The sequence below is a fragment of the Carlito syrichta genome, unplaced genomic scaffold (assembly GCF_000164805.1).
Source record: "Carlito syrichta isolate Samal-C Ts95f unplaced genomic scaffold, Tarsius_syrichta-2.0.1 Scaffold112660, whole genome shotgun sequence".
Lineage (NCBI taxonomy): Eukaryota > Metazoa > Chordata > Mammalia > Primates > Tarsiidae > Carlito > Carlito syrichta.
Window position 1 is genome coordinate 508,678 of NW_007056756.1, and position 26,436 is coordinate 535,113.

Below are 26,436 nucleotides of genomic sequence, written 5' to 3' on the forward strand. Positions count from 1 at the left end.
TCCTCTTAAATTTTTGCTGTAATATACCTAGACTGGTAGCTTTTAAACTTAGTTTGAATCAAATAATAACACTTTATTTTCAGTTTTGGAATTTAAATAAAGCACACCAAATTCTCTATATTTATATAGACTGGAAACATTTTTTTTCTTTTTCAAATCAACGAACACCTTTTGATGTCCAAAGTTTAAATTCAAATGGGTTCTTTAATGTTACTGAGGTGTAATTTACATGGAATTTTTAAGTTTAAAAAAAAGCTTCACTTTAAATTTGGCAGCTTTTAAGGCAGATTTTTATCATAGAAGATGTTTTATAATGCCTTTTAAGAAAGGCATTTGTCAGGAAATGAAATCAGTTTTTTTAAATGTAGAAAAATAGATGAATATGGATAAGATGGATTTAAAAAAAAATAATTTTAAGATAGGAGTCTTACTGTGTTGTCCAGGCTGGAGTGCAGTGGCTATTCACAGGTGTGATCATTGCACACTACAGCCTTTTTTTTTTTTTGAGTTGGAGTCTCTGTTGCCCAGACTGGAGTGCAGTGGCATGCTCCTGGCCATCACAGCCTCCACCTGCTGGGCTCTGACGATCCTTCCGCCTCAGCCTTCCAAGTAGCTGAAACTTAAGGTGCGCGCTACCATGCCTGGCTAATTTTTTGGTTTATTGTAGAGATGAGGTCTCACCAAGTTGCCAAGGCAGGTTTCGAACCCCGGGGCTCAGGCAATCCACTCACCTCAGCCTCCCAAAGCACGGGATTACAGGCTGAGCCACTGAGCCTGGCTACACTACAGCCTTTAACTTGTAGACTAAAGTGATCCCCCTGCCTCAGCCTCCCTAGTGGCCATAGCTATAGCTACCACAGTAGGCTGACTAGGAATCTTATTAGAACAACTGTAGATCTATGAAACGTGTGAGGATAAAGTTGTTTTTTTGTCCTAGAGATGATTTCTTCTTGTAGAAACTTAAACGTTTAAGATTAAACTTATTAGGAAAGCTACTTTGACTTTGTTTTATGGTAATTTGTTAATAATGTATTCAAATTGCTCGTATTTTCCTCATATAGAGCATTATTTCAAAATTTCAAGCCATGTAGATTAGGTTATTATTTGGTACTTACTATTTCCAGCTACATTTGTCATTATTGCAGTTTGTAAAAAGACTTTTCAGAAATGGCTTTTACTTGTTACTCAATGGCTTAGAGTAGGCTCTTGATGCCTACTTGCCATAGGTATGGCACTTACTTAATCAAGTGTAATACATGGCTGGTGTAATTTTGACTCACTTAATGTGAACAGATTGTTTTAGTTGTGTAGTGCATGAGTGAATAAATGAAATTTCCACTGTCTTATTACAGACATAAAATTAGAGGCTTTGCAAAATTACTAAGAGAATAAAATGCTGTTTAATGTGTCTTTGACTGGCAAGGTTGAAGCAGACATGTGAGATACAGAATGAATAGAAGGCCTTCATACTTACTCATTATGTGGAAGGTGGTAATTGATCATGGTGGTTAGTTCCATAGGCCTCCAGGCCACTGGTGGCACACAACCACTGTTGCCATAATGCTCAAAAGTCTCTCTGTCTGGGACTCCTTTTCTGATTATAATGTATAAATAGCAAACGCCCCCAAACACATAGCCTCATTCCCAAGAGCTAAGAAATCCATAGCACTTAACACATCTGACATATTTGTTAATTTGTTTGCTGATTGTCTCCCCCCACTAGTATATAATAAGCTCCATAATAACAGGAGCTTTGTCTGCTATTATATATTTCTAACTCATAAGATACTATTTGGCTTATTATAGTATGCAATGAGTACTAGAATAAAGGGAATTTTTGTTTGTTCTTACTTAGGTTTACAAAACTTCATGAAGGTGAAATATAAAGATTCTCATTGTTCTAAGCGCACGGGGGACATGGAATGGAACTTGTGTTGTCTGAGTGAGGGAGACTCTGACAGAGAGGCTAACTGCAATCCATTATTCCCTCTGACTAGGCAGAATTTAAATTTTTTTTTTAACAGAAGATATGAACATTCTTTTGGATTCCTACTTTTCAGACATGTGCTCGGCTATTACAGAATAACATTAACCTAGCTATAGGGAAGGCCTTTTCTTCCTGCAATTCTTTCTTCTTTCTGGATTTTATGAGCAGAGAAATGGCTTTTCTTTCACTTATAAATCCACAAATATTTATGCCATCTTATGAACATGTGTACAAGGGACTGTGTCACACGTTGTAGAAGATAAAAGACAAAAACAGAAGATTCCTGAGAATTTATTTTAAAAAAGTAGATAATGAGTCTTATTAAAACAAAAATGGGACAATCAGGTTACAGTTAAGACTGTGATCTTGTTTTTTATTTTTATTTATATTTTTTAGCTGCAGGGTCTCACTGTCACCCAAGCTGGAGTGCAGTGTACGATCATGGTTCTCACTACAGCCTTGAACTCCTGCACTCAAGTGATCCTCCTGCCTCAACCTTCCTAGTAGCTGGGACTGCAGACTGGTGCCCCCATGCCTGGCAATTTTTTTATTTTTTGTAGAGACAGGATCTCTTGGTGTTTCCCAGGCTAGTTTCAAATACCTGGGCTCAAGCAATCCCCGTGCCTTAGCCTCCCAAAGTGCTAGAAATTACAGAGGTGAGCCATTGTGCCTGGCCCATGTTTTTGTTTTCTACGTGTGAGATATTTTTAGACATAGAGGTGAAAAATTCTAATATTTCCAACTCCCCAGAAGACCTTAGGTTGACTTTCTGAGAAGAAATTTGTGAATCATTTGCCTTGAAATTTTCTTTGCAGTTAAGAGATAGGTGATTTTCCTATGGTGGAAAAAGTAGGACCAGAGAATAATGTTAAAAAATGCTCATGGTTAGGGACTGTGAGGACAATGAGAATAGAATAGAAGCATGTTTGTGTTTCAGGAAGGCTGAGAAAAAAATCAGAATATAGCACTCATAAAAGAAAATGCAAATAAACTTTGAGTAGCTGGTGGTAGTGTATTAATTTTTTAGCTACATGTAAACTTTTATTAGGTCATTTATAACTAGAGTGACATACAATTTATTGTCCATATAGTGATAGGGTATTCTATTTGAATGGGACACTGGAACAGAGGATGTAAACCAGGATTGTTTCAGGAAAACCAGAACACTTGGGCATTCCCAACTAATAGTATACTTTTCTCCAGACTTAGTCCCAGTTCCTTGAACACGTCTAGGTAATTTTTTCCTTTATAGCATTCTGTTCTGCATGTGTAGAGCCTCTCAAGTTTTGGCTTCTTTTTCCTGGTCTTGCGGGAATGAAATGAGAATTCTTTCCATTTTTTTCTGTCTCCCCTCTCTATGGACTTTTCTGGCACCAGCAATGTTGGAGGTGAGTGTACTTATGATATATTGCTAGTGGGCTTTTAATTTTGCTTAGGAAGTCAGGTGTGTGTTTTTCTGATCCAGTACTAGATTGTTTTTGAGAATCTTGTTTATATCTCCTTAACTGGGCTATGGAACTATTAGTATATTCTTAGAATGTAATACAGAAAAGTTTGTAATTTTGCCATTTACTCTTAAATTACTTGATACTTAATATGTTTCCTTTCTTAGGTGGGGTTGTAATTATGAAATTTCAGATCTTCAAAGAAGAGAAGAACATGTTTATACCATGAACATGTTATTTTTTGATGTTGGAGCACTGTAATGCTTTCATTTTTTCTTATTCAGTCTAAATAAATATTTTTAATTCTAATAGTAAGGGATGGGTTTTTATTCCATTAAGTAATTTTTTAGTATTTTTGCATTTTCTGATAAACTAAAAATTAACAAAGAAGTAGTAAATCTTTGAGGTGTTACTTACCAAAATAAGATTTTGCTCATCTCTTAGATCCTTATTTGAAATCTGGGATGCGACTAAGTCTAGGTTTATAAATTACCATTTGAAAGTGCTAGAAATGGAATCCTAAACAATCTCAAAATTGATTGTTAATAGATTAGCCTGAACCTGTTCTTGCTAGAGTTCTGTTTCTCTGTATAGTCTGCCATCTAGTGTTAGGAATTCAGAGTACACCAGCCCACCAAGAAGAAGCTGTTAGGTTTCTAGGCTTTTTTGTGTTAACGATGCTTGCGTAGTGAGCCAAAGCATTTTGATAATGGGGGAAGTGGGGGGGGGGGCGACTCTTTCACTTGAAAATATATGTCAGTGACAGCTTATTCTGGCAATATTTCAAGAGTGCATGTTTTTTTATAGAGCATTTTCATGACTTAAACTTTCGGTTTTTGTTGTAAGAGTTTTTTATGTTTATGACAGATTAGTGGGTAAAGAGATAAATGAGAAATAATAATTTTAGGCCAGGCACAGTGGCTCACCCCTGTAATCTCAGCACTTTGGGAGGCGGAGGCAAGAGGATTGCCTGAGCCTAGGTGTTTGAGACCAGCCTGGGCAACCTGGCAAAACCTTGTCTCTACAATTAAAAAAAAAAAAAAGAAAAGCCGGGCATGGTAGAACGTGCCTGGGTTTCCAGCTACTTGGAAGACTGAGGTGGATCTCCTCAGCCCAGCAGATTGAGGCTGCAGTGGCTCTGAGTTTGCCACTGCACTCCAGCCTGGGCAACAGAGTGAGGCTCCGATTCAAAGTGTTAATAATAATAATTATTATTTAAGAGACAATAGGTTGGCTGATTTGAAAAAGATGTTTTATGTGGGTTAAAATTTTAGGATGATCACTCCATTTAAAACAATTTATTTTGTACTTTTAAAATTAAAGTTTGGACAGTTACTGAAACTTGGCTTGGGTTCAACTGTAACTTAAGAGGCTAAATTTCAGGTGTATATTAATGTAGAGTATTTTAGGGGTAGAATTTGTGTATCCAGCTCTTTGTGAATTCTTCTCTACTTGTTCTCTTTTTTTTTTTTTTTGAGTTGGAGTCTCACTCTGTCGCCCAGACTGGAGTGCAGTGGCCGCTCCCGGCCACCGCAGCCTCAACCTGCTGGGCTCCGGTGATCCTTCCGCCTGAGCCTTCCAAGTAGCCGGAATTACAGGCATGCGCTACCACGCCCGGCTGATTTTTTGATTTATTGTAGAGATGAGGTCTTGCTGCCCAGGCGGGTCTCGAACCCGCGGGCTCAGGCAATCCACTCACCTCAGCCTCCCAAAGGCATGGGATTACAGGCTGAGCCACCAAGCCCGGCTACTTGTTCTCTTTTTAATTCCCCTTCTTTTCACTACTTCAGATAAAAAGGATGTCAATTCTTTCTCTGCCAGTAAAGTGCCTTTTTAAAAAATCTCTTCTGTGTTCTGTTCTTGAAGTAGATAGAGGCTTACTGTTGAGGCAGTTCATACTATCACTGGTAGTAGGGAGAGAAATGTGGGATGGTGGAAACTTGAAAAAGCAATTACGTTGCTCTCTAGGTTGCTGACACATTTTTCCAAATTATCACTGTACCAAAACTTAGACTAAGTGCAATATTATTGCTTTCTATAGATGGTCTTCTAAGTTACATTTCATTTATTAATTGTAATTTAATATTTAGGGCCTGCTCTGCTAGAATCTGGCAATGTAAGGATGAAGAAACATGGTACTGCTTTCACTGAGCGAAGTCTCATAGGAGTGACTGATATATGAGCCAGTAATTATAATGAAGTGTGATAGGTGCTGTAATTGTGATGTTATGAGTTAAGGGACTATGAAGTTGGAACCAGGGAAAATTTGCTTTTCCCTCCAAAATAATTACCAAGCTCTTTTTGTGCCATCTCTGAACCCCATACATACAGATTACAGTGCTACAATGTGTTGTGATGTTGCATTGTTACCCCAAGGAGCTCAATTTAGCAGGGGAGAAATTTCATGTCTTCTCAGCATTGCATATCTAGATATTTGGCATCATTAGGTGAATCAAGCAGTTGTTCATTTGAATTGTTTGCAGGTCATTTTCAGCAAAAGGGATAGCATAAGTACAACTGAACTCTGAAAGCATGTCGACCCCATTCTTTGTCTCACTTTAAGAACTTTGAAATATATGTGTATACTTATACATGTATACTGTGTATGCCTGAATGTGAGCTAACCCCACATACAAAGCAAGCCCTCATATTCCTAATGAGACAGTTCATAGAATTTATTTTATCTTAAAATATATAAATGTTAGTAATATATATGAAGCAGTCAACTTCATAAAATTGAAACTCATTAGTTAGAATATACATTAAGGAATACTATAAAAATAATATGTGATTTAAAATAGTGTCCCCTCTTTCTTCACTTCTACATACCTCACATAACATTTGACTCTTATTCTACATTTGTGTACAACTTGGATAATAGTGTTTTTTGGTCATCCAGAGCCCCTATTTATTTGTTTGTTTATTTCTGAGTTGAGTTCTCACTCTGTTGCTCAGGCTGGAGTTGTAGTGACTCGATCATGACTCACTGCAGTCTCGACCTCCTAGACTCAGGTTATCTTTCTTCCTCAGCCTCTTGAGTAGTTGGGACTACAGGTGTACACAACCATGATTGGCTAATTTTTTTATGTTTTATTTTTAGAGATGAAGTCTCATTATGTTGCCTAGGCTGTTTTCCAACTCCTGGCTTAATCGCGATCCTCCTGCTTCGGCCTCCCAAAGTGTTGGGATTGTAGGTGTGAGCCACTACGCCTAGCCTGGAGCCCCTTTTTAAGGTTATATAACATCTTTCCTTCTGTGTAAGATTTTTCTAATTTATATTGGAAACTTCCCCCCTGGGCTATCACCATCCATTCTTGTAACACTAAGTTTGTTTCATTCATTTCTCAGTGTATACTCCCAGTGTCTGCAACATAACTTTTAATTTTGTTACTTTTTTTTTTTTTTTTTTTGAGTTGGAGTCCCACTCTGTTGTCCAGATTGGAGTGCAGTGGCCGCTCCCGGCCACCGCAGCCTCGACCTGCTGGGCTCCGGCGATCCTTCCACCTCAGCCTTCCAAGTAGCCGGAATTACAGGCATGCGCCACCACGCCTGGCTGATTTTTTGATTTATTGTAGAGATGAGGTCTCGCTGCCCAGGCAGGTCTTGAACCCACGGGCTCAGGCAATCCACTCACCTCAGCCTCCCAAAGGCGCGGAATTACAGGCTGAGCCACCGAGCCCGGCCAATTTTGTTACTTTTTAAAGTGTTCTGCAGATACCTAGCACTTGCAGTTATGTGGCCTATATCTGCAGAAATACTTACATCTGTGTTAAATTTTTTATCCCTTTAAATAAAATTTATATCATTAGGTGCTCCCCACAAGCACCTGAAACTAGCACTGATGGAGGCCTTTTCAGGTCTTTTGTTGAAAAACAGACCAGATAATGAGAGAATTTTGAAGACTTAAGGTACTTTTTCTGTTGAGTAGTTTTTAGAGAGAAAAGTCTTCTCCTTTTACATGGCACTTTAAAAAAATTATAGAATTTACTTTTTTTTTGCTTGCGAGACTAGATGTTGTGATGTTGCCCAAGCTGGGAGGGCAGTGGCTACTGCGATTGTTGAACATTACAACCTTGAACTCCTGGGCTCAGATAAGGTCTTCCTGTCAACCCTTCTAGTAACTGGAACTACAGGTAGATGCCATTGTGCCCAGCTCTGTCCTTACATTTCCTAGCTTTTTTTTTTCACACGTGTGAGTATTAGTCTGTTCATGTTGCTGAGAACACAGTGCAAGAAATAACGTATCCAGTTGTGCTAACAGTAATTTTTTCCTACAACTAACTTTTTGGTGGGGGGTGGTAATTTTGGACTTTTACTTTCATCGTGGGCTCTCAAGATGCCTTAAGACTCATTTACCATGGTGAGATATTGAGCTTGCGTTCAAAGTGTTGACTTGCTTCTGGCTTAGTGACCACCAGATTCTCAGCTGCCTTACCATGCTGCTCTTGTTTATGTACCACCTCTTTCTCACATACTTGAGGAAATAAAAATGTATCATGGTTGTCTTTCTGCTATTGATCGTAATAATGTTCCAAAGGGTGTGGGATGAATTACAGTACAGAATTGATGTGTGCTGTTTGACATACTGAGATTTGTTTGTGGAAGTAGAGATTTAGTTCCTTTACAAATTGATTTTGACTAACTGTTCACATACATCTTTGTTGCTGAGTCATTTTGGACGTGTTCATTTCTTTTTGCATCACTCTGAATTTGGGCAAATACAGCATATATAAGAAAATATTTTACACATACAATTTTTTTCCCCTTTTTTTAGATCGTTGTATTCTGTTGCCCAGGCTGGAGTGCAGTGGCCTGATCATAGTTCACTGCAACCTTGAAGTCCTGGGCCTAGGGGAATCCTCCTGCCTCAGCCTCCTGAGTAGGTAATTTTTTTATTTTTAATTTTTTGAGGAGACAGTGCCTTGCTGTGTTGTCCAGGCTGGTCTCAAACTCTTGGCTTTAAGCATTCCTTGGCCTTGGCCTCCCAAAGTGTTGGGATTAAAAATGTGAGCCACTGTACCCATCTTAAGTATACAGTATGTTTTAAAAATGGAATCTTACTGTGCATTTTTTTTTCACTATGGTTTTTGACTTAATGTACGGTGAACACTTTCCTGATAGCTTTTTTTTTTTCCCCCTGCATTTGTTGACCTCATGAGATTTCATTGCCATACTATACTGTCATTTAACTAATTCTCCATTATTGGACTTGTCCATTTACATTATGAAATAGGTCCCTTGGCTTCATTAGTACTTTTATAAAAGCCATCTGGTTAATCTTGTCATTTCTGTTTAATACTCTTTCTGGAGAGGGCTATTCAGGCCAGTGACCTGCACCAGGAATATATGGCTATAAGGTTAGTGAAACCATCTGGTAAATGGTTACTTCTAAATTTTTTGTACTTTACTACCAAACTTAATGCAAAAATAACTTTTACTCCTCACTATTTTTCTTATTGTTTTAAATTAGTTTGCAATTTAAGATTTGGATTAAATTGGATAGTTGGGCATTCATTTACTTTCTGTTTTAAGGTATCCTTATTGGTGTTTTGGGTTTTTTTTTGAGTCAGAGTCTTACTCTGTCGCCCAGACTGGAGTGCAGTGACTGGCTCACAGCCACTGTAGCCTCGACCTGCTGGGCTCAGGCGATCCTCCAGCCTCAGCCTTCCAAGTGGCTGGAACTATAGGCGTGGTACCACACCCCGCTAACTTTTTTCTTTATTGTAGATATAAGGTCTCGCCAAGTTGCCCAGGCTGGTCTTGAACGCGTGGACTCAGGCAATCCTTTTGCCTCCACCTCCCAAAGTACTGAGATTACAGGCATGAGCCACCACGCTCATCCCAGTATCCTTATTCTTTACAGAAATTTAATTCTAGTCATTACTCTGTCACTTAGTGAGCTCCTATGTAAATACAATTAACACCAGCTTTATCAGACTCAGACCTTGACTGAGTGACAAATGAAATAATAAAAATAAGAACATTTATGTTTGTGTGGAAAGTTTGGTTCCTTCTGCTTTCTCTCAACCTGAAAAAGTGATTTTCATTTCTATGTAGGCCTGTTTTCTTCCTGTCTTCACATACTAGAAATCTTTATCAATTCTCACTCATACCTAAAGCAAAGAAACTACATGCCATGTGGTACTGATTTTTTGATTATGGGATTTAGGAATTGTTAATAATATTAAAGAAGGAACTTCAGTGTTTGTATTCTCAAGGTAAATGACTAAAAGAAAATATAAGATGTGCCCTCATTTTGGTAACTTTTTGATTGGTAAGGGAAATTGAGGTTTTGCTTTTTAAAGAAACAGTATCTTTTGGATTGAGAGTGGGAAAAGCAGTAGATATTGAGAGTCCTATGATGTGTGTGATTTTTGTCTGGAACAGTATGATTTAGTTTGTCAAAAGTGGGGAAAACATTTTTTTCCTGATTTGGAGCTTAAACTTGGAAGCATTTTCAGGTTACTACTATAGTAGAAATATTGTAAAGAGGAAAAATGACCGCGTGGAGAAGATGAATGGTTGAGTTAAATACTGTGGGGAAGTGTATATACTGTAGAGGTTGTGTAACTTTATTCAATATCTCCCCCATCCAAGTAGTATTTATCTAACTTTGGTTTTGCATTTAGCCTACTCTGCGATCACAGTCTCCGTGTGCCTTCTCATTTCATTTTTTCCATTTTATTGTATGTGAAGAATTTTTTTTTTTTTTGGCTTTGAGAGTTACACTTTAGTTTTTAATATGGTAATTTCTAAAGGGTGCTATAGTTTGTAATAAGCTTTTATTAGATTCCCTTTTAAAAACTTGATATTTGAAAATTTGTACATGTATTGGGCTCAGCTTTGTTTTTTAACCTTTTGGGAATAGTAGGTTGTACAAATAGTTGTAGAAAGTTGATTTCATTCTTATAAGATAGTATTTTGGATACTTTAAAAAGTCATGTTAAGGATGGCAGATAGAGTCAGGTTCTGAAATAGTTGGAGGCAGTGGTGGTAACTGTACAGATGGTTTCTGCCCGTACTAGCCCCTCCAGATTCACCTGTCTTAAGGTTGCATTCCTCAGAATAAATTTACAAGAGGAAAGCTGTTTTGCAAGTATCTTCTCCAGTAGGTATGGCCATTGTGTTTTGTAACAGAATCAGATTGGTTTCCTATCTCCCAGGCTTTTGCTCTTTAGTCAAAAGGATTGTCAATCCCAGTCTTTTCAACTGTAGGATCTTAAGGTTCTGATGAGTTTCGTGTGGCCACTGCATCTCCAGGTAGATATCTGCTCTAGAATAGTGTGGCCTGATGCAACTATGGGATCGTTTGGATCTCAGGATCAGAGATTCCAGCTTCCTAGGAACATAGGTTTTAATGGTCACCTCAGTGTGACCCCTTCACAGAAGAAAAGCCTTATTGATAAAACTTTGCCTGATGTTCTAACAGAACCTTTATCAAGTGAGAGACATGAGTTTGTGATGGCACAGTATGTGAATAAATTTCAGGGTAATAATGAACAAGAAATTAACAGTGTTGAACAAGAAATTAACCTGTTGAACAAGAAATTAACAGTGCAGAAGCTTACTTTGAAAGTGTCAAAGTAGAGTGTGCAATCCAAACATATCCAGAAATGCTGCGAAGAGATTGTCAGTCACTGTTTCCAGAAGTGACTAGTAGCAAACTAATGATTCTGACTATGTAACACAAAAAAACTAACAATGATATGACTGTTTGGAATGAAGAGGTAGAAACTGAAAGGGAAATGCTGTTAGAAAGGTTCATCAGTGGTGCGAAGACAATTTGCTGTGCTTTTGAGCTGAAGGATATTGGACTAACCCATCATCTCTGGCTTGGTGTTTTTTGGACTGTATGCAAACAACACTCTTTAAGATAGATGAACGCTACCAAAGTGTAAGATTCTCTGTTGATCTTGGATGCTGTGAAGTGATTCATTGTAGTCTGGGGTACCTGTGTGGTTGTAGGAAGTACCTTTATTAATGCAATACAAGACAGCCATATTATGAGGAAATTAAGTGGAAACTGGCAGGAGTGTCATTTTATTTGCTGTTCTATTTGTCACATTTGGGTTGCTGTATAAACACTGTCAAGGACTACAGTTTTTAAAAGATACTTATTTCTAAGTATTCATTTCAACATTTATTAATTTACAACATTAGCAAGTGATTGGGGATTTTAAAATTGAAAATGTTATTTGTATTACTATTGAATACATGCTAAGCACATCCACATTATACAGAATGTGGTAATTAGCATGTAACCAGGGTACGTTCTCTTATTATTTCTCTCTCGTATTGGAAAAATCTTCAGGTTTAGCTGTTTTCTTCCAAAAATAAAATACATTTTGTTATTGAAAAAAAAAGTCACACCAGGCATAGTGGCTTAATCCTGTAATCCCAGCACTTTGGGAGACCAAGGCGAGAGAATTGCCTAAGCTCAGGAGTTCAAGACCGGCCTGGGCAACTTGGTGAGATCTTGTCTCTACAGTAAATAAAAAATAAGCCAGGCGTGGTAGCGCATGCCTGTATTTCCAGCTACTTGGAAGACTGAGGCAGAAGGATTGCCTGAGCCCAATAGGTCAACGCCAGGTTGTCTGTGAGCATGCTAGCCTCTGCACTCCAGTCTGGGTGACGGAGTAAGACTCCAAATCAAAAAAAAAAAAGTCATGTTAAAATGAAAGTATTCAAAAATATGAGTGACCACTGTATGCCCTATTTTAGCTGTTTGGGGTTAGAACAGAGAACAAAACAGAATCCTGCCCATATGGACTTAAAAGCACTTTTAATTGAGAGAGAAAGGCATGAAACAAATTAAGATGAGTTAGGTGGTAGTAAATGCTTTGGAAAGAAATAAGATAAAGGATTGGCTAATGAGGGTTTGGTGGTAGGGAAGTCCCCTGAGGCTTTGTTGTTTGTGCAAATATCCAGTGAACTTTATCTTACACAGCAACATCTGGGCAAAGATCTATAGGAAGAAAGTGAAGGGAGGAAAGCAGTGTTAAGTGTCCGGGAGAGGAGGGTTCCAGGCAGAAAGAACTGCAGTGTCAAGCACACGTGAGACTTGGCATATGGAAGGCCATTGCAAAGGAGATGACATTCATGCAGTGGGGAGAACAGATCACAATGGGAATGTGGTATATGTGTGTGTTTATATATATATATATATATATATATATATAATTTTTATATAGTACTATATATATACACATACATACACACACACACACCCCCACACCATACACTATATATAGTGCTAAATATAGTGTATGTATATAAAATACTACATTGACACTGAAATCTAGTACAAGTATAGTATGTTCGGTGACATAGAACACGTATAAAGTGTTAGGAAGAATTAGAGAAGGCAGAGATCTGCTTCCACTTTTATTATCAGAAACTGAACTGTGCACTCCCAAATTGAATTTACTATTTAGTTTTTGTTGCAAGTGGTCTGAATTGTGAAAGCCTTGTGTCATTCTTCAGTTCCATGGGCACTCTGACTGTCTTGTTCTTTGTTTTTTAAGTAATGTTGGCCGGGGTAGCTGCTTATTTAAAATGCATTTGTATCAAATGTTACTTTGTATAAGAATTGGATCTATTAAAACAAACATTTTGGAAGATTATAAGTAAATAAATATTCATGGTCACGTTATTGTTTCTTGAAAGCAATCAAGACCAAGTAAGATCGTTTGAATTTACATTTAATCATTATACACTGAAGATTAAAAGTGAACAAATTACTGAGTCATGAATAACATGAATCTTTTTCTATTTATGCTATTTATAGCTGAGATGTTTATAAATTATATTTATACATTATATTTGATACTGAGGGCTAAGAAGAATGAGAAATATTTTATATAAGCAAACAGACCCCTTCAATCGTAGACGATATCTCTGCTCTGTTATCTTTCTGTTAGTGCATAAATAGCATTCTAGGGTGGAAGTTCATAAAGGTAGTGTGATCTTCAGGTTGTTCATGTTTCCATATGTATGATTTCTCTAAACAAAAATTTTTAATTTTAAAGAAATGAGTAATACTGTTATCATAACTCTGAAGGTTTGAGTAGTAAAGAACTGAAAGTACCTCAAGGCCTTGAAATAATTCATTTTGAGAAGAATAAAGTACTTGAGGGTGAATTATACCCTGAGGGAGTTTGATTTACTTTCTGGTATTATTGGTCAATATGTGATCCTAATCAGTACTCTGCTTATCAGGTAGATTGTGGTGGTTTCAATTACTCTCCTGAGAGATTTTTAACAACTTCTCCAAACTATTGCTGCTCTGCTTTTTGTTAGATCTTTCACCTGTTAGTATACAAATCTGGCATCAACAATACATTAAAACCAGAGAGTAAATTAATCTTTTAAAATTTTTTTATTGCAGACTTAATTCAGTGCACAAATGAGATGAATGTGAACATCCCACAGTTGGCAGACAGTTTATTTGAAAGGACTACTAACAGTAGTTGGGTGGTGGTCTTCAAATCTCTCATTACAACTCATCATTTGATGGTGTATGGAAACGAGGTAAGCAGCATTTTTAGTTAACAGGTATACTGGTGTGATGACTGATTATTTAACTAACTTGTCTAACTAAACTTTGGGAATAATTTCTAAGTAAAAAGGCAAGATGCCTAGCTAGAAGTAATCATTGCTGGCCCTGCAATTTGAGGAAAGATGGCCTGCAAGCCAGAAGAAGGAAAGTGGGTGAGAGCATAGCGGGGATGTCAATACTGGGATCAAGAAGCAAAGATTAATGCCTAGAAGTGGGTTCCATAAGCAGCACTGCCTTTGTAGGCCTCACTTATAGACTATATATTTGTCTATATTCATTTGCTCTTTTATTACAGTCCAATCAGATTTGTGTCTGATCTGATGCAGTTGTCTGTGGAAGCACTTTGCCTAGTTCAAGGCTGTGATATTGAGGAATAAGATGGCATTTTGCTGAGAGGGACTGATTGAAGGGTGCCTCCTTCAGCAGAGAGGTGTGTCTAAAGCCTTTGTTGCCCAGAAGGGTAACAAATTTTAAGATGCATAAGCTTTTGCGATTTTCTGTTTGGAGAGAATCATCTTGTTTCCATGATAGCCCGACAGCTAAGTTTTGGGGTCTTAAATAGGTTCCTCTGCTCCGATAGCCCGACAGCTAAGTTTCTGATTCTTAAATAGTTTCCTCTGCTCAATGTACTTATTTGTAAAATTGTGCTTAAAGCTTTCTGAGAACAAATGAATGGACCTAGATATATGCTTTAGAAAAATGCAGCCTAGGCAGACAGCTCTCGTAGAAATGAGAAGGGACCCTTTTCATTAATATTAGTCTTCTGAGCATAATGACTTTCTGACATCCATCACTTCACTTGTTATTCTGGGCTTTTCAGTTATGAGACTACTCTCTTCTTTGACAGCGAGCAATACAGCATAATTAAAGTTCAAAATTAAAGCAGAAATTTACTCACAACTTTATTATTCCAATGTATCTTACTGTTGGCACATTTTAGTGTTCTCTTCTGGTTCTTGTCCAAAAGTGTTTGTATTTTTTAATGGCTATAATTATAATTTAGATAAAATGTTATATTTAACTTTTCATATAATGTCATACTATCACATCATCTTGTTGTATACTCTTTCTATTTATTGTCTTTAATAACTGCATAATTGATTATATAGCTCACAGTTCTTTTAACCATTTCCCTTGCTGGAAATTTAGTTTTCTGATTATTAATTGTTACATCATTATGTTGAATGATTCTATTTGTAGTTTTTAATTTAGAAAGTGATTTCCAGGCCGAGTGAGGTGGCTCAAACCTGTAATCCCAGCAATTTTGGAGGCCTAGGCGAGAGGATTGCCTAAGCTCAGGGGTTCAAGACCAGCCTGGGCAACTTGATGAGACCTTGTCTCTACAATAAATAAAAAAAATAAGCCAGGCGTGGTAGCGCGTGCCTGTATTTCTAGCTATTTGGAAAGCTGAGGCGGAAGGATCACCTGAGCCCAGCAGGTCAAGGCTGTGGTGGCCACGAGCATGCCTCTGCATTCCAGCCTGGACGACAGAGTAAGACTCCAACTCAAAAAAAAAAAAAGTCCAGGCTTGGTGGCTCAGCCTGTAATCCCAGCATTTTGGGAGGCTGAGGCGAGTGGATGGCCTTAGCCCACAGATTTGAGACCAGCCCAGGCAACTTGGTGAGACCTTGTATCTACAATAAACAAAAAATTAGCTGAGCGTGGTAGCATGCCTGTAGTTCTGGCTACTTGGAAAGCTGAGGTAGAAGAATCACCAGAGCCCAGCAGGTCGTCACTGGGGTGACCATGAGTGTGCCACCTGCACTCCAGCCTGGGTGACGGAGTGAGATGCCAATTCAAAAAAACAAACAACAAAAAAAGTTTTCCTGAAATGTGATTACTAAGTCAGCAGACACAGCCATTTTTAGGACATAAGTTACTCAATTGCTTTGTAATTCATTATAACCAGTTTATAGAGCTAATAGAAATGTTAGCCTGTACTAGCTTAAATGTAACTGGAAACATTTTGATCTTAACTAGGGTAATTTTGATCAGGAATGTGTTTAGTTGAAATCATTATTCTGAAGAATTTCAGGCTTGTATTTTTTTTCTTTTTTTTGGGCGGGGACGGGAGTGTAGTTTATTTTTTAAAGAGAAAAAGCCACAAATATAACCAACTACAATGCCAGATAAAGAGGCAAAGTTTCAGTGATGGCTTTCAGAGGCTGTAAGGTAATAGATAATACCGGAGGCAAATTGTTTGGAAAGTTGACAGTTGTTTCATAGAATTAAGTAACAGGAGGAGAAAGATAGCATTTTAATGTGGTTTTTAGGTAAACTCGTGTTTAGTGTTTCTTAAACATCTAAGGCAAATTTTATGCCCTCATTTTTTATGCTACTTTGTCCAACTCTCAGGTTTCCCATTGACAGGTGTCATTATTCTGTCATTAGGGTATGCATAGGATTTTACTGTACTATGGCAATGGGAGTACAACAGAGCAGTGGTTTTCAAACTGGGTGAGAAAGATGATTCCCTCTCCCCACTCGGAACATTTGTTGCAACTGGAGGGGATGCTACTGGTAGCTAGTAGGTAAAGGTCAGAGCTGCTTCTAAACATCTTTTAAAACACAGGCCAGTTCCCAACAACAAGAATTATCTGGTTCAAAGTGTCAGTAAGGCTAAAGCTGAGAAACCTGACCGAAGAGAAAAATCTCAAAAGGTTAAGGCTAAGTGAGCCTTGTGTTATAGGCCCTTGATGTCAGGCAAGTGGATGCTTCCACACTATTGCCTACTTACCAGCTGTAACTTGGGCAAGTTACTTCTGTGAGCTTTAATTTCCTCATCAATAATATGATAATACCTTAATGTATAAATAGAATTGACCAAGGATTCTATTAGAGTATGACAAGTTGTAAGTGACTACTAATAAATGAAAATGTAGAGTTTAAAATTTGTTGGTGAAATTTTAAAAAGGGAAATGCAGAGCCAGTCGTGGCTTTAGTGTAAAGTATGTGGGGAAAATAAAATATACTCTTTGAACATTTTATTATGAAAAATTTCAAATATTTACAATAGTAGAGTGAATAGTGTAACACATGCCTGTGTACTGTCAACCAGTTTCCACATTTATTAGTATTTTGTCTTTCTTTAAATTATAGTTTTAGGGCAGTGTGCTCCAAGTTACCTCTGTGAACCTATGAAGCCTTTATTACTTGCCAGATTGGTAGCATGGTACTTAATTTAATAACATTTTGAATATTATTAGGATGCTGTTGAAAACAAAAAACTTGACTAAAGCAGTATGTCTGTATAGCTGAATATTATGATGAAGGTAGAAAGGACTAGTACAATGAAAAGGAAAATTTAGATTTATTGTCTCTAGGGTCATAGATGACATGGCCTGATAGACTAAAATATTTACATTCATATGGAATACAGAGGTTAAGAAGAAGAGTCTATCAAAGCCAGCATAAATCACAGAGTCTAATATTGCCTTACGATATTTTACTATCTTTTGAAACATTGTTTTTAGGATAATGATGAAATATGAGTCTTCAGTTTACAGATTGGTTTTCAAAATTCTGGTTTCTTAGTTTGGAGTGATCTCTGAACAAGATTGAATTGGAAGGTGATGGTGTACATTCTAATTGTTGGTAATTTGTCTCTGCATGCTTTTATCAAAGAAGGAAGGATAGAATCCTAAAGTGAAGTAAAATTGAAATGCATTTCTTTAGCTGTTTTAGAGGTTATATATGTAAAAGAAAGTTAAGGTAATATACTGTGGTAAGTACTTTGGAGAACATTTTACCAGTATTTTGGCAGTATTGAAAAGATGAGCTTTTACATATATGCCAACCTAATATTTCAACCTTAAGTATATATCCTGGAAAACGCATACATTTGCACATGGAGACTAAATGCGGAGATGTCAATGCAACATTGTTAATAATAGTGAAAATTAGGAAGTTCTAAGATATCCATAAATTATGGAATGGATACATAATGATATATTAGTTCATTGGACTACTAGAACGTCATTTAAAATGAATGAACTAAGTCAACATGTGATAAATGGATAATTCTTGAGAAAAAGTTGAATTAAAAAACACATTATGAAAGAATAAATACACTATGATATGTGTGTAAATTGAAAATAGAAGACAAATTATGTATAGTTATAGATACTTATACATCTAATAAAATTGTAAAAACATGTGAAGGTGAAACATACTTCAGAAAAATAGTTACCTCTGAAGAAAAAGATAAGAGGATAAGATTGAGAGTGTGTGTCTTCAGTGGAGTCTATAATGTTTAGATCTGAAGTGAATATGTTAATGTGTTTAATCTAGGCAAGAGATTTATATCTAGGGTAAGAGGAGTTCAATAATATTGTTCTCTTGGGTGATAAAAGTATTTTGTTTTTTAAAAATGTCATTAAAATTTGGGATACCAGGTAGCTGTTTGAAATATAGATGCTACCTGAATATGATTAGCTATAGTTTTAGTATGCTATGGTAAAACCAAAATTACTGGTTCCAGTTTAAAAGTACCTATTTTCTTTTGACCTTAATACTTTTAATCTGTGGGCATTAGGCTTTAATAAATTCTCATATGCCAGTGAAAATATGTATTATGTTTTTAGGTTTGGTAACTAGTTAATGTAAGGAGTGAGGATGAGAAATTCAAACTAGATAAGCTTAATAGAATGTGTTAACCATACCGTTTCCTCCTAATTTTCAAATTAGAGTTTGTGAGAGGACTACTTTAATTTGATGTAATTTTTTTTTTTTCTAGCGTTTTATTCAGTATTTGGCTTCAAGAAACACGTTGTTTAACTTAAGCAATTTTTTGGATAAAAGTGGATTGCAAGGTAAAGATAACTTATTCATTATAGAAATCAAAAGAGTGACCCCCTCATGGTGATTACTGCAGAGCTGAATTGAAGACTGTCTTTAGAACATATGCTGTTTTAAACCTCATATTTTAATGATGGCTATCGAAAAGAAAATTGTCTTTTAACTTGAAGAAGTTGAAGATTAATTTTACTACCTGACACTCAAAAGCTCTTTGAGAGTCCATGGTAGTTATTTGAGGGCATCAATTCTGGAACTGGACTGCTTAAGGTTGAATTTCATCTTTACTGCTTACCAGCTTTATGATCTTGAGCAAGTTACTTTACCCTTTGCATCTGTATAATTGGTTAATGATAATACTTATCTACTAAGGTTGTCCTAAGGCTTAACCTGATTAATTACTGTAAGGTGCTTAGAACAGTTGCCTAGCATGTGGGAAATGCTATGTAAATGTTTGCTTTCATTGTTCTTGCTATATTAATTTATACTTCATTCCAAGAAATGTAGTTGCAATATTATATGTTTTAGTAGCTAAGGTGAATATAGTTTATTTAGATGAATTCCTCCCCTTTTTTTGAGTTGGGGGTCTCACTCTGTCACCCAGGCTAGAATGCAGTGGCCATGGCAGCCTTGACTTGCTGGGCTCAGGTGATCCTTCTGTCTCAGCCTTTCAAGTAGCTGGAACTACAGGCGTGCGCCACAGTGCCCAGCTAATTTTTTGATTTATTGTAGGTATGAGATCTCGCCAAGTTACCCATACTGGTCTTGAACCCATGGGCTCAGGCAATCCTTTTGCCTCATCCTCCCAAAGTGCTGGGATTGCAGGTGTGAGCCACCGTGCCCAGTGAATTCTTCATTTTTACCCACATCTGTTGTTTTATTGTACTTTAAATTCAAAAGGCAGATATATAAGATAAAAATGAACCTTCTTTGTTTTCAAGGGCATGGAAGAAACTACCTGTTCATTCTTTTACTTCTACTTGCCCCTTCTTACATAACTTATGTGAACCCTAAAAGTATGTGGAAAACCATATGCAAAGCACTGCTCTAGAGCAGAGTTTATGCATATGTCCAAGTGGGTATTTTGTGTATTAGCAACTAATTTCCCATTTTCCCAAGGTGGAAATGAAATAGTTCTAGTGATAAGTGGTTTTTGTTTGTTTGTTTATTTGAGTTGAAGACACTCTGCAGCCTAGGCTGGAATACAGGGGCATGCTCATAGCCACTGTAGCCTTAGCCTACTGGTGATCCTTCTACCTCCCTTCTAAGTAACTGGAACTACAGGCATCTGCCACCACACCTGGCTAATTTTTTATTTATTGTAGAGACTAGGCCTTGCCAAGTTGCTTAGGCTTGTCTCGAACCCTTGGGCTCAGGCAGTCCTCTTACCTTGGCCTCCCAAAGTACTGGGACTACAGGTGTGAGTCACCATGCCTGGCTAGTGATAAGGTTTTAAGAATTTCATTCCTTTTATGTAGAGGATAGTTTTTAGAATTTTTTTAAAAGCTCATACTGTAAAGAGATGGTAAAAGTAAGACTAAAAGTAGTTAAAGCATATGATTCAGTGGTATTTTTGAAAGTAATTTTGATTGCAGATGTATTTTTTTGGATAGAGTCTGGTATATTTTATTAAATATATTCTGAGTGTGGTACAGGATGTATGTAAATATAAGTAAACTTAGGGTAGACATTGTGTCTACCTCATACTAATAACTAAGAGTTGTACTTGGTGTGAGACTAATATGGGAGCACAAAGGATCACAGAATGTTTCAAAGTTGAGCCTTGAAGGATGAGAGGTGTTTTCCCTATTAGAGAAGATGAGGTAGAGTAGTCTCCGAGGAGCAACGGGACCCAAAGAGCTGAGCAATGTGAGCATGTAACATCTGATAAAGTACACAAGTTGGTGTGTAGGTTTGTCAGGGCAGTACTTTTTTTTCTGTCCACTGATTTTTCTTCAGTGGTACATCGTAGGCACTCAGTAAATATTTGCTGAGTAAGTGAATTGGTGATGCTAAATCCAGTTACTTTACCTGTTTTGGATGTTCTGGTATTTTCTTTTTAAAGTTGCAGAGATCAAGTAGTTAAATTTGCTAGATTAAGATGAGTTAAAATGGACCCGCTTTTCAGTGAGGAGCAAAAATTTAGACTTCTTTGAGTCAGGCAATAATTAAAACACAAAGTTTTTAAAAAATAATGTTGATTAGGTTTCATGTTGCTGAAGTTTTCAAATGTGATTGCGATGAAACAAAATTTTAGAATGGTTTAATTATTCATTAGAAAGTTTTATTGAAAGACATTCATGTAATTATTTTTGTTATACTTTAACCTTGCATTATTGCCATTTCTTTCATTATAATAGGCAGTAATTTTCTATACTTTTTATAAGGTTGGCACATGTAAGTTATGCTTATCCTAAATAATATAGAACTAAAGACTTCATGAGTCTAAAAATTATATAAAATTGCTTGATGATTTGAAGAACGGAATTGTGGTTCCATAGGATTAAATTTGAGTTGTGAGGTTATCAAGTTGTGTAAGAGAACATGTTTTTAAAAAATTCCTGATGAATAAAGAATAGCAATAATGATCAGAAGCCAAAGAGACTTCTTATTTTACTGATATTCTAGGGGGAAAGGTTTTGTAAAGCCATGTATGATATACCTGTCTTTAAAAAAAACAGAATTTTAGTCAATGTAATAGTATTTATTACTTACTTTGCATCACAAAATTGAGTTGGAATCTCAAGACATTATAGCCATTATATAAAATGAGTTATTTTTCTAGGTAAGTTGGGATTTTAATCATTTATGAAAACTTTTATTATTTTTTTTTCCAGGATATGACATGTCTACATTTATTAGGCGATATAGTAGATATTTAAATGAAAAAGCAGTTTCATACAGACAAGTTGCATTTGATTTCACAAAAGTGAAGAGAGGGTGAGTTAAGCTTTCTTTTGACATCTGACTGAATATTTAAAAATGTGAAACATAGGAATTATTAGATTCATTTTCTTTGAAGAGGTGTATCAGATACTTTTTGGAGTAGGATTTTTAGAAGTTTATTTTTACAACACCTTTATTGAGATGTAGCTTATTTAACATAAAATTTATTTACCCTTTTAAAGTATACAATTTAGTGGTTTTTAGTGTATTTGCGAAGTTGTGCAATATCACTGCTGTCTAATTTCAGAACATTTTCATAACCCCTAAAAGAAATCCCATACCTGTTAGCATTCATTTCCCATTTCCCTCTTCCCCTAGACCCTGACAACCATGAATCTACTTTCTCTCTGAGTTTTTCTATTCTGGACATTTCATATAAACAGAATCATATAATATGTGGCCTTTTGTGTAGCATGATGTGTTCAAGTTAGAGCATTTATGTTGTATCATATATCAATACTTTATTCCTTTTTATAAAAAGGCCAGATAATATTTTATTCTATGGGTGTATATCACATTTTGTTTATATTTTCATCAGCTGATGGACATTTGAGTGGCTTCTGCATTTTGGCATTAGGAGTAATGCTGCTATGAGCATTAGTGTACAATATTTTTGTGTAGATTATCTTTTTAATTCTCTTGGGTATATATACCTAGGAGTGGAATTGCTGAATCATATGGTACTGCTTATGTTTAGCATTTTGAGGAACTGCTAAACTGTTTTTCAAAACAGTGGAACCATTTTACTTTTGTACCATAATGTAAGGTGGTTATAGTTTCTCCCAATTCTTGCCACTCTTGTTTCTCTCTCTCTTTTTTTAATCATAGCCATCCTAGCTGATGTGAAGTCATGTCTTGTGATTCTGTTTTGCATTTCCTTGACTAATGATATTGTGCTTCTTATTATGTGCTGTTGGCTGTTTGCATATCTTCTTTGGGAAAATGTCTCCTCATGTTCTTTGCTCATTTTTAAATAGGGTTGCTTGTGTTTTTATTGTTACAAGAGTTTTAAAAAATATATTCTGGAACCCAGTCCCTTATCACACATATGATTTGAAAATGTATTCTCTCCTCTCGTGGCTATTCTTTTCACTTTATTGATAGTGTTTTTTGAAGAGCAAAAGTTTTTAATTTTTACAAAAGTGTATCTAATATTTTCCCCCTTTAGTTGCTTGTATTTTTGGCATCGTGTCTAAGAAGACATTGTTCAATCCAAAGTCACACACACACGAAAAAAAAACTCCTGCTTTTTAGTCTAAGAATCTTATAATTTTAGCCCTTACATTTAGATTTTTGATCTATTTGGAATTAACTTTTGTTTATGGTATTAAGTAGGAGTCCAAATTCATTCTTTGTATATGGATATCCCGTTGTCCCAGTACCATTTTATGAAAAAAATTTTTTTTTTCCACATTGAATGGTTGTATCACCATTGTTGAAAATGTAAGATTTTATTTCTGGACTCTGTTGTGTTGAACGATATGTGTTGTCTTCATGTCAGTACCACACTATCTTGATTACTATTGCTTTGTAGTAAGTTTTGAAATCAGGAAATGTGCATCTTTCAACTCTTCTTTTTCAAGATTGTTTTGGCTATTCTGGGTACCTTGCATTCCCATATGAATCTTAGGATCAGCCTATCAATTTCTGCAGAAAAATTAGCTAGTCCATAAACACGGGATGTCTTTCTGTTTATTTTGATATTTTTTCATTTCTTTTTTTTTTGTATTTAAGTTTTCTTTTAGCGTGCCTGCATGTGTCTGTCTGTCTCTCTCTCCCCACTTCCCCCCTCTCTCCCCCCAACCTCTGCCCCCTCTCTTCCCCTGTCTCTCTCCTCTCTCCTCCCTTCTCCCTCCCTCCCTCTCCCTCTCTTTCTCTCTCTCTTTCTCCTCCTCTCTCTTTCTCCTTCTCTCTCTTTCTCCCTCTCCTTCTCATTCCCTTTCTCTCTCCCTCTCCCCCCCTTGTGAATTTTTCTATAGAATAAATTCTTGGGATTGATTGGACATTATATATATTTGTGTGTATACACACACAACATACATTTAGCATTTTGATAGGTTTTCTGTTATCTATTGTTATTACCAAATTAACCTTTATAAAAGTTATCCCAAATTATTAACTTAAATACCATTATAAGTACCTCTTTATGTTCTTCCGTCATTATGAAAAATGTTACCTCATGAGGTGTTTGTTTTATATTGTCTGATTAAATTATTGAATACATGGCAATGTTGAACTCTCCTCCTCCCCTTTTAAAATGCCATTTGTGATCTGTTGAAATCTAAACTGGATGAAGAAAGTAAAAATTAGAAGAGATCAATGTGGTAGTGAAGTTTTTGGTGAGGTCAAATAGTTTTTACCATGAATAATACTTGACCTCATAGCTTCCTTGACTGGAGGATTAAAAAGATTACTGTCATAGAATAAGGTATCTGGATTTTGTCTTTCTTCCATTCAGGGGTTGGAGATAGGATGGTGTGGTTTCTGGAGCAGCAAGGTTAGGTAGAATTAGGGACTTTGACATCAAGACATTGGATTGTTTGTCCATGTAGATACTGAAGTTAACCAACAAAGACTGAGCCAGCGTTCAAGTCTTCTGTAATGAAGAAGTGACCAAGGGTCAAAAAATGACTTGAGTAAGAAGACAGAGGTAGAATTTAAAGGGAACTGATGATCACTGATCAAATGAAAGTATATTTAATGTGAGAATAAAGGAAAGGTTGCAAAGAGGGGATGGTGTCCTCATTCCAGATTCCAGCACTTATACCAACCAATGCAGTTTAGTACTTGAGAGGCAACAGGTTTCCATAGGTTAATACATCTTATTAGGTAGCGTTAGGCTGACGCTCATCAATAGTCGACTATCTAATAAGGCAGTCCACTGCTTGTTTATTAAATGTATTGTGTCTCTGTTGCTTTTTATAGCTTTTTTTTTTTTTTGGCATCTGTGGTTGTGGTTGATGATGTATATCAGGATAGAAAAGTATGGGTACACGTACAACAGTATAAGTGTTTGTAAGTATAGATCATTTGCAAATTAGGAAAAGCCTACATATTCTTTTGGAAATGCCTTGCTAATGTGACAAAAGGTTATGACACTATTTTGGAGTTTAACACATAATGACCCTACCTCTGATTAGCTCTCTGACATTATATGCAAGTCATATAGCCTCACTGAACCTAAGGCTTTATCACCTGTAACATGGAGCAAGAATATATATAGGATTTTTGTGGGGATTTAAAAAACATACATCAACATACATTAATACCAGTCCTGGCATATAATAAGCACTTGATATCAGTTCTGTAACTTAGCCCCAGTACCTTTTATACAGATTTTATAAAATTTAGTTTATTGGATACTGCTAATATTTCCCGATCTTTAGAATTATCTGTTTAGAAATATTTAACAATATTTTATTACAGACAGATTGCTTAAATATCTCTTAACAGCCATATTAGAATGTCTTGATAAGACTGAAGCTCCTGTTTATACACCAGTGGTTGTAAGGTTCAGATAATTTCCTTATGTTAGAAGTGTGCTATAGACCTTCTATAGGCCGTATAATGTAAACTTCTGTTCTTATGTTTCATGCTTCATGTCTTCTTGTTCTTTTTAAATTTTAAATGAGTACCTTGATATTAGATATATTGTATTGCCTGTTTTTGTTTTTTCTATATGATCTTTACTTGAGGTTCAGGTTCAGTAAAGACTTTAAAATATGTGACCCTTCATAGCAATTTTGTAATCTTTTTAAAAACCAGTTGAGAGTCTGAAATTTAGATTTAATGAAATTAGTTGTTTTTTTCCTTGGTTTTTCAAGTGTAAAGGATAGTGATATTTCTCTTTTTTTAAATAACAGGGCTGATGGAGTTATGAGAACAATGAACACAGAAAAACTCCTAAAAACTGTACCAATCATTCAAAATCAAATGGATGCACTTCTTGATTTTAATGTAAGTTGAGTATACTTTTATAATTTAAGTTTTCAAAAAATTAGATTATTGTAATTCATCAGAGTTTTTAATCTCAAGTTTTTAAAGACTCTAGTTTTCCACACTGATAACCTCTTTGGCTAAGGATTTTCTATAAAAGTGGTCCTGAGTCAGATTACTTTATATTTTAATGATAGCTTTAGATTAATTCTTGTTTCTTAGGGATTTCTATCGCTCTAGAATTTTAGAATATACAAGCTAAAGAAAGTGATGGAGAGGTAAAGGGGTTGATCTAAAAATTTGCTTTCTTTTAATAATGGCTTTTAGATTTTAAAAGGTACAAGTATTATTATTATTATTTTTTGAGTTGGAGTCTCACTCTGTCTCTCAGACTGGAGTGCAGTGGCCGCTCTGGCCACCGCAGCATTGACCTGCTGGTCTCCGGCGATCCTTCCACCTCAGCCTTCCAAGTAGCCAGAATTACAGGCATGTGCTACCACACCCGGCTGATTTTTTCATTTATTGTAGAGATGAGGTCTCGCTGCCCAGGCGGGTCTCGAACCTGCGGGCTCAGGCAATCCACTCACCTCAGCCTCCCAAAGGCACGGGATTACAGACTGAGCCACCGAGCCCGGCAAGTATTATTTTTTTTGAGTTTGAGTCTCACTTTGTTGCCCATACTGGAATGCAGTGGCACGCTCCTGGCCACTGCAGCATCAACCTGCTGGGCTCTGGCAATCCTTCTGCCTTAGCCTTCCAAGTAGTTGGAA

At 36.4% G+C, this 26,436-nt stretch overlaps 1 protein-coding gene and 1 pseudogene across 21 annotated transcripts in view; both read left to right on the forward strand.

The window, feature by feature from the left end:
- PICALM (phosphatidylinositol binding clathrin assembly protein) overlaps positions 1-26,436 on the forward strand; it is a 102,434-nt gene that overhangs the window by 22,311 nt on the left and 53,687 nt on the right. For all 21 annotated transcript variants that reach the window (XM_008071106.2, XM_008071160.2, XM_008071129.2 and 18 more), the window contains 4 exons: positions 13,820-13,962; positions 18,726-18,801; positions 21,622-21,724; positions 25,594-25,687. In XM_008071106.2, the coding sequence (XP_008069297.1) occupies positions 13,820-13,962; positions 18,726-18,801; positions 21,622-21,724; positions 25,594-25,687 (416 nt within the window). The remainder of the gene's footprint in view (positions 1-13,819; positions 13,963-18,725; positions 18,802-21,621; positions 21,725-25,593; positions 25,688-26,436) is intronic.
- LOC110596755 lies at positions 10,547-11,513 on the forward strand (annotated as a pseudogene).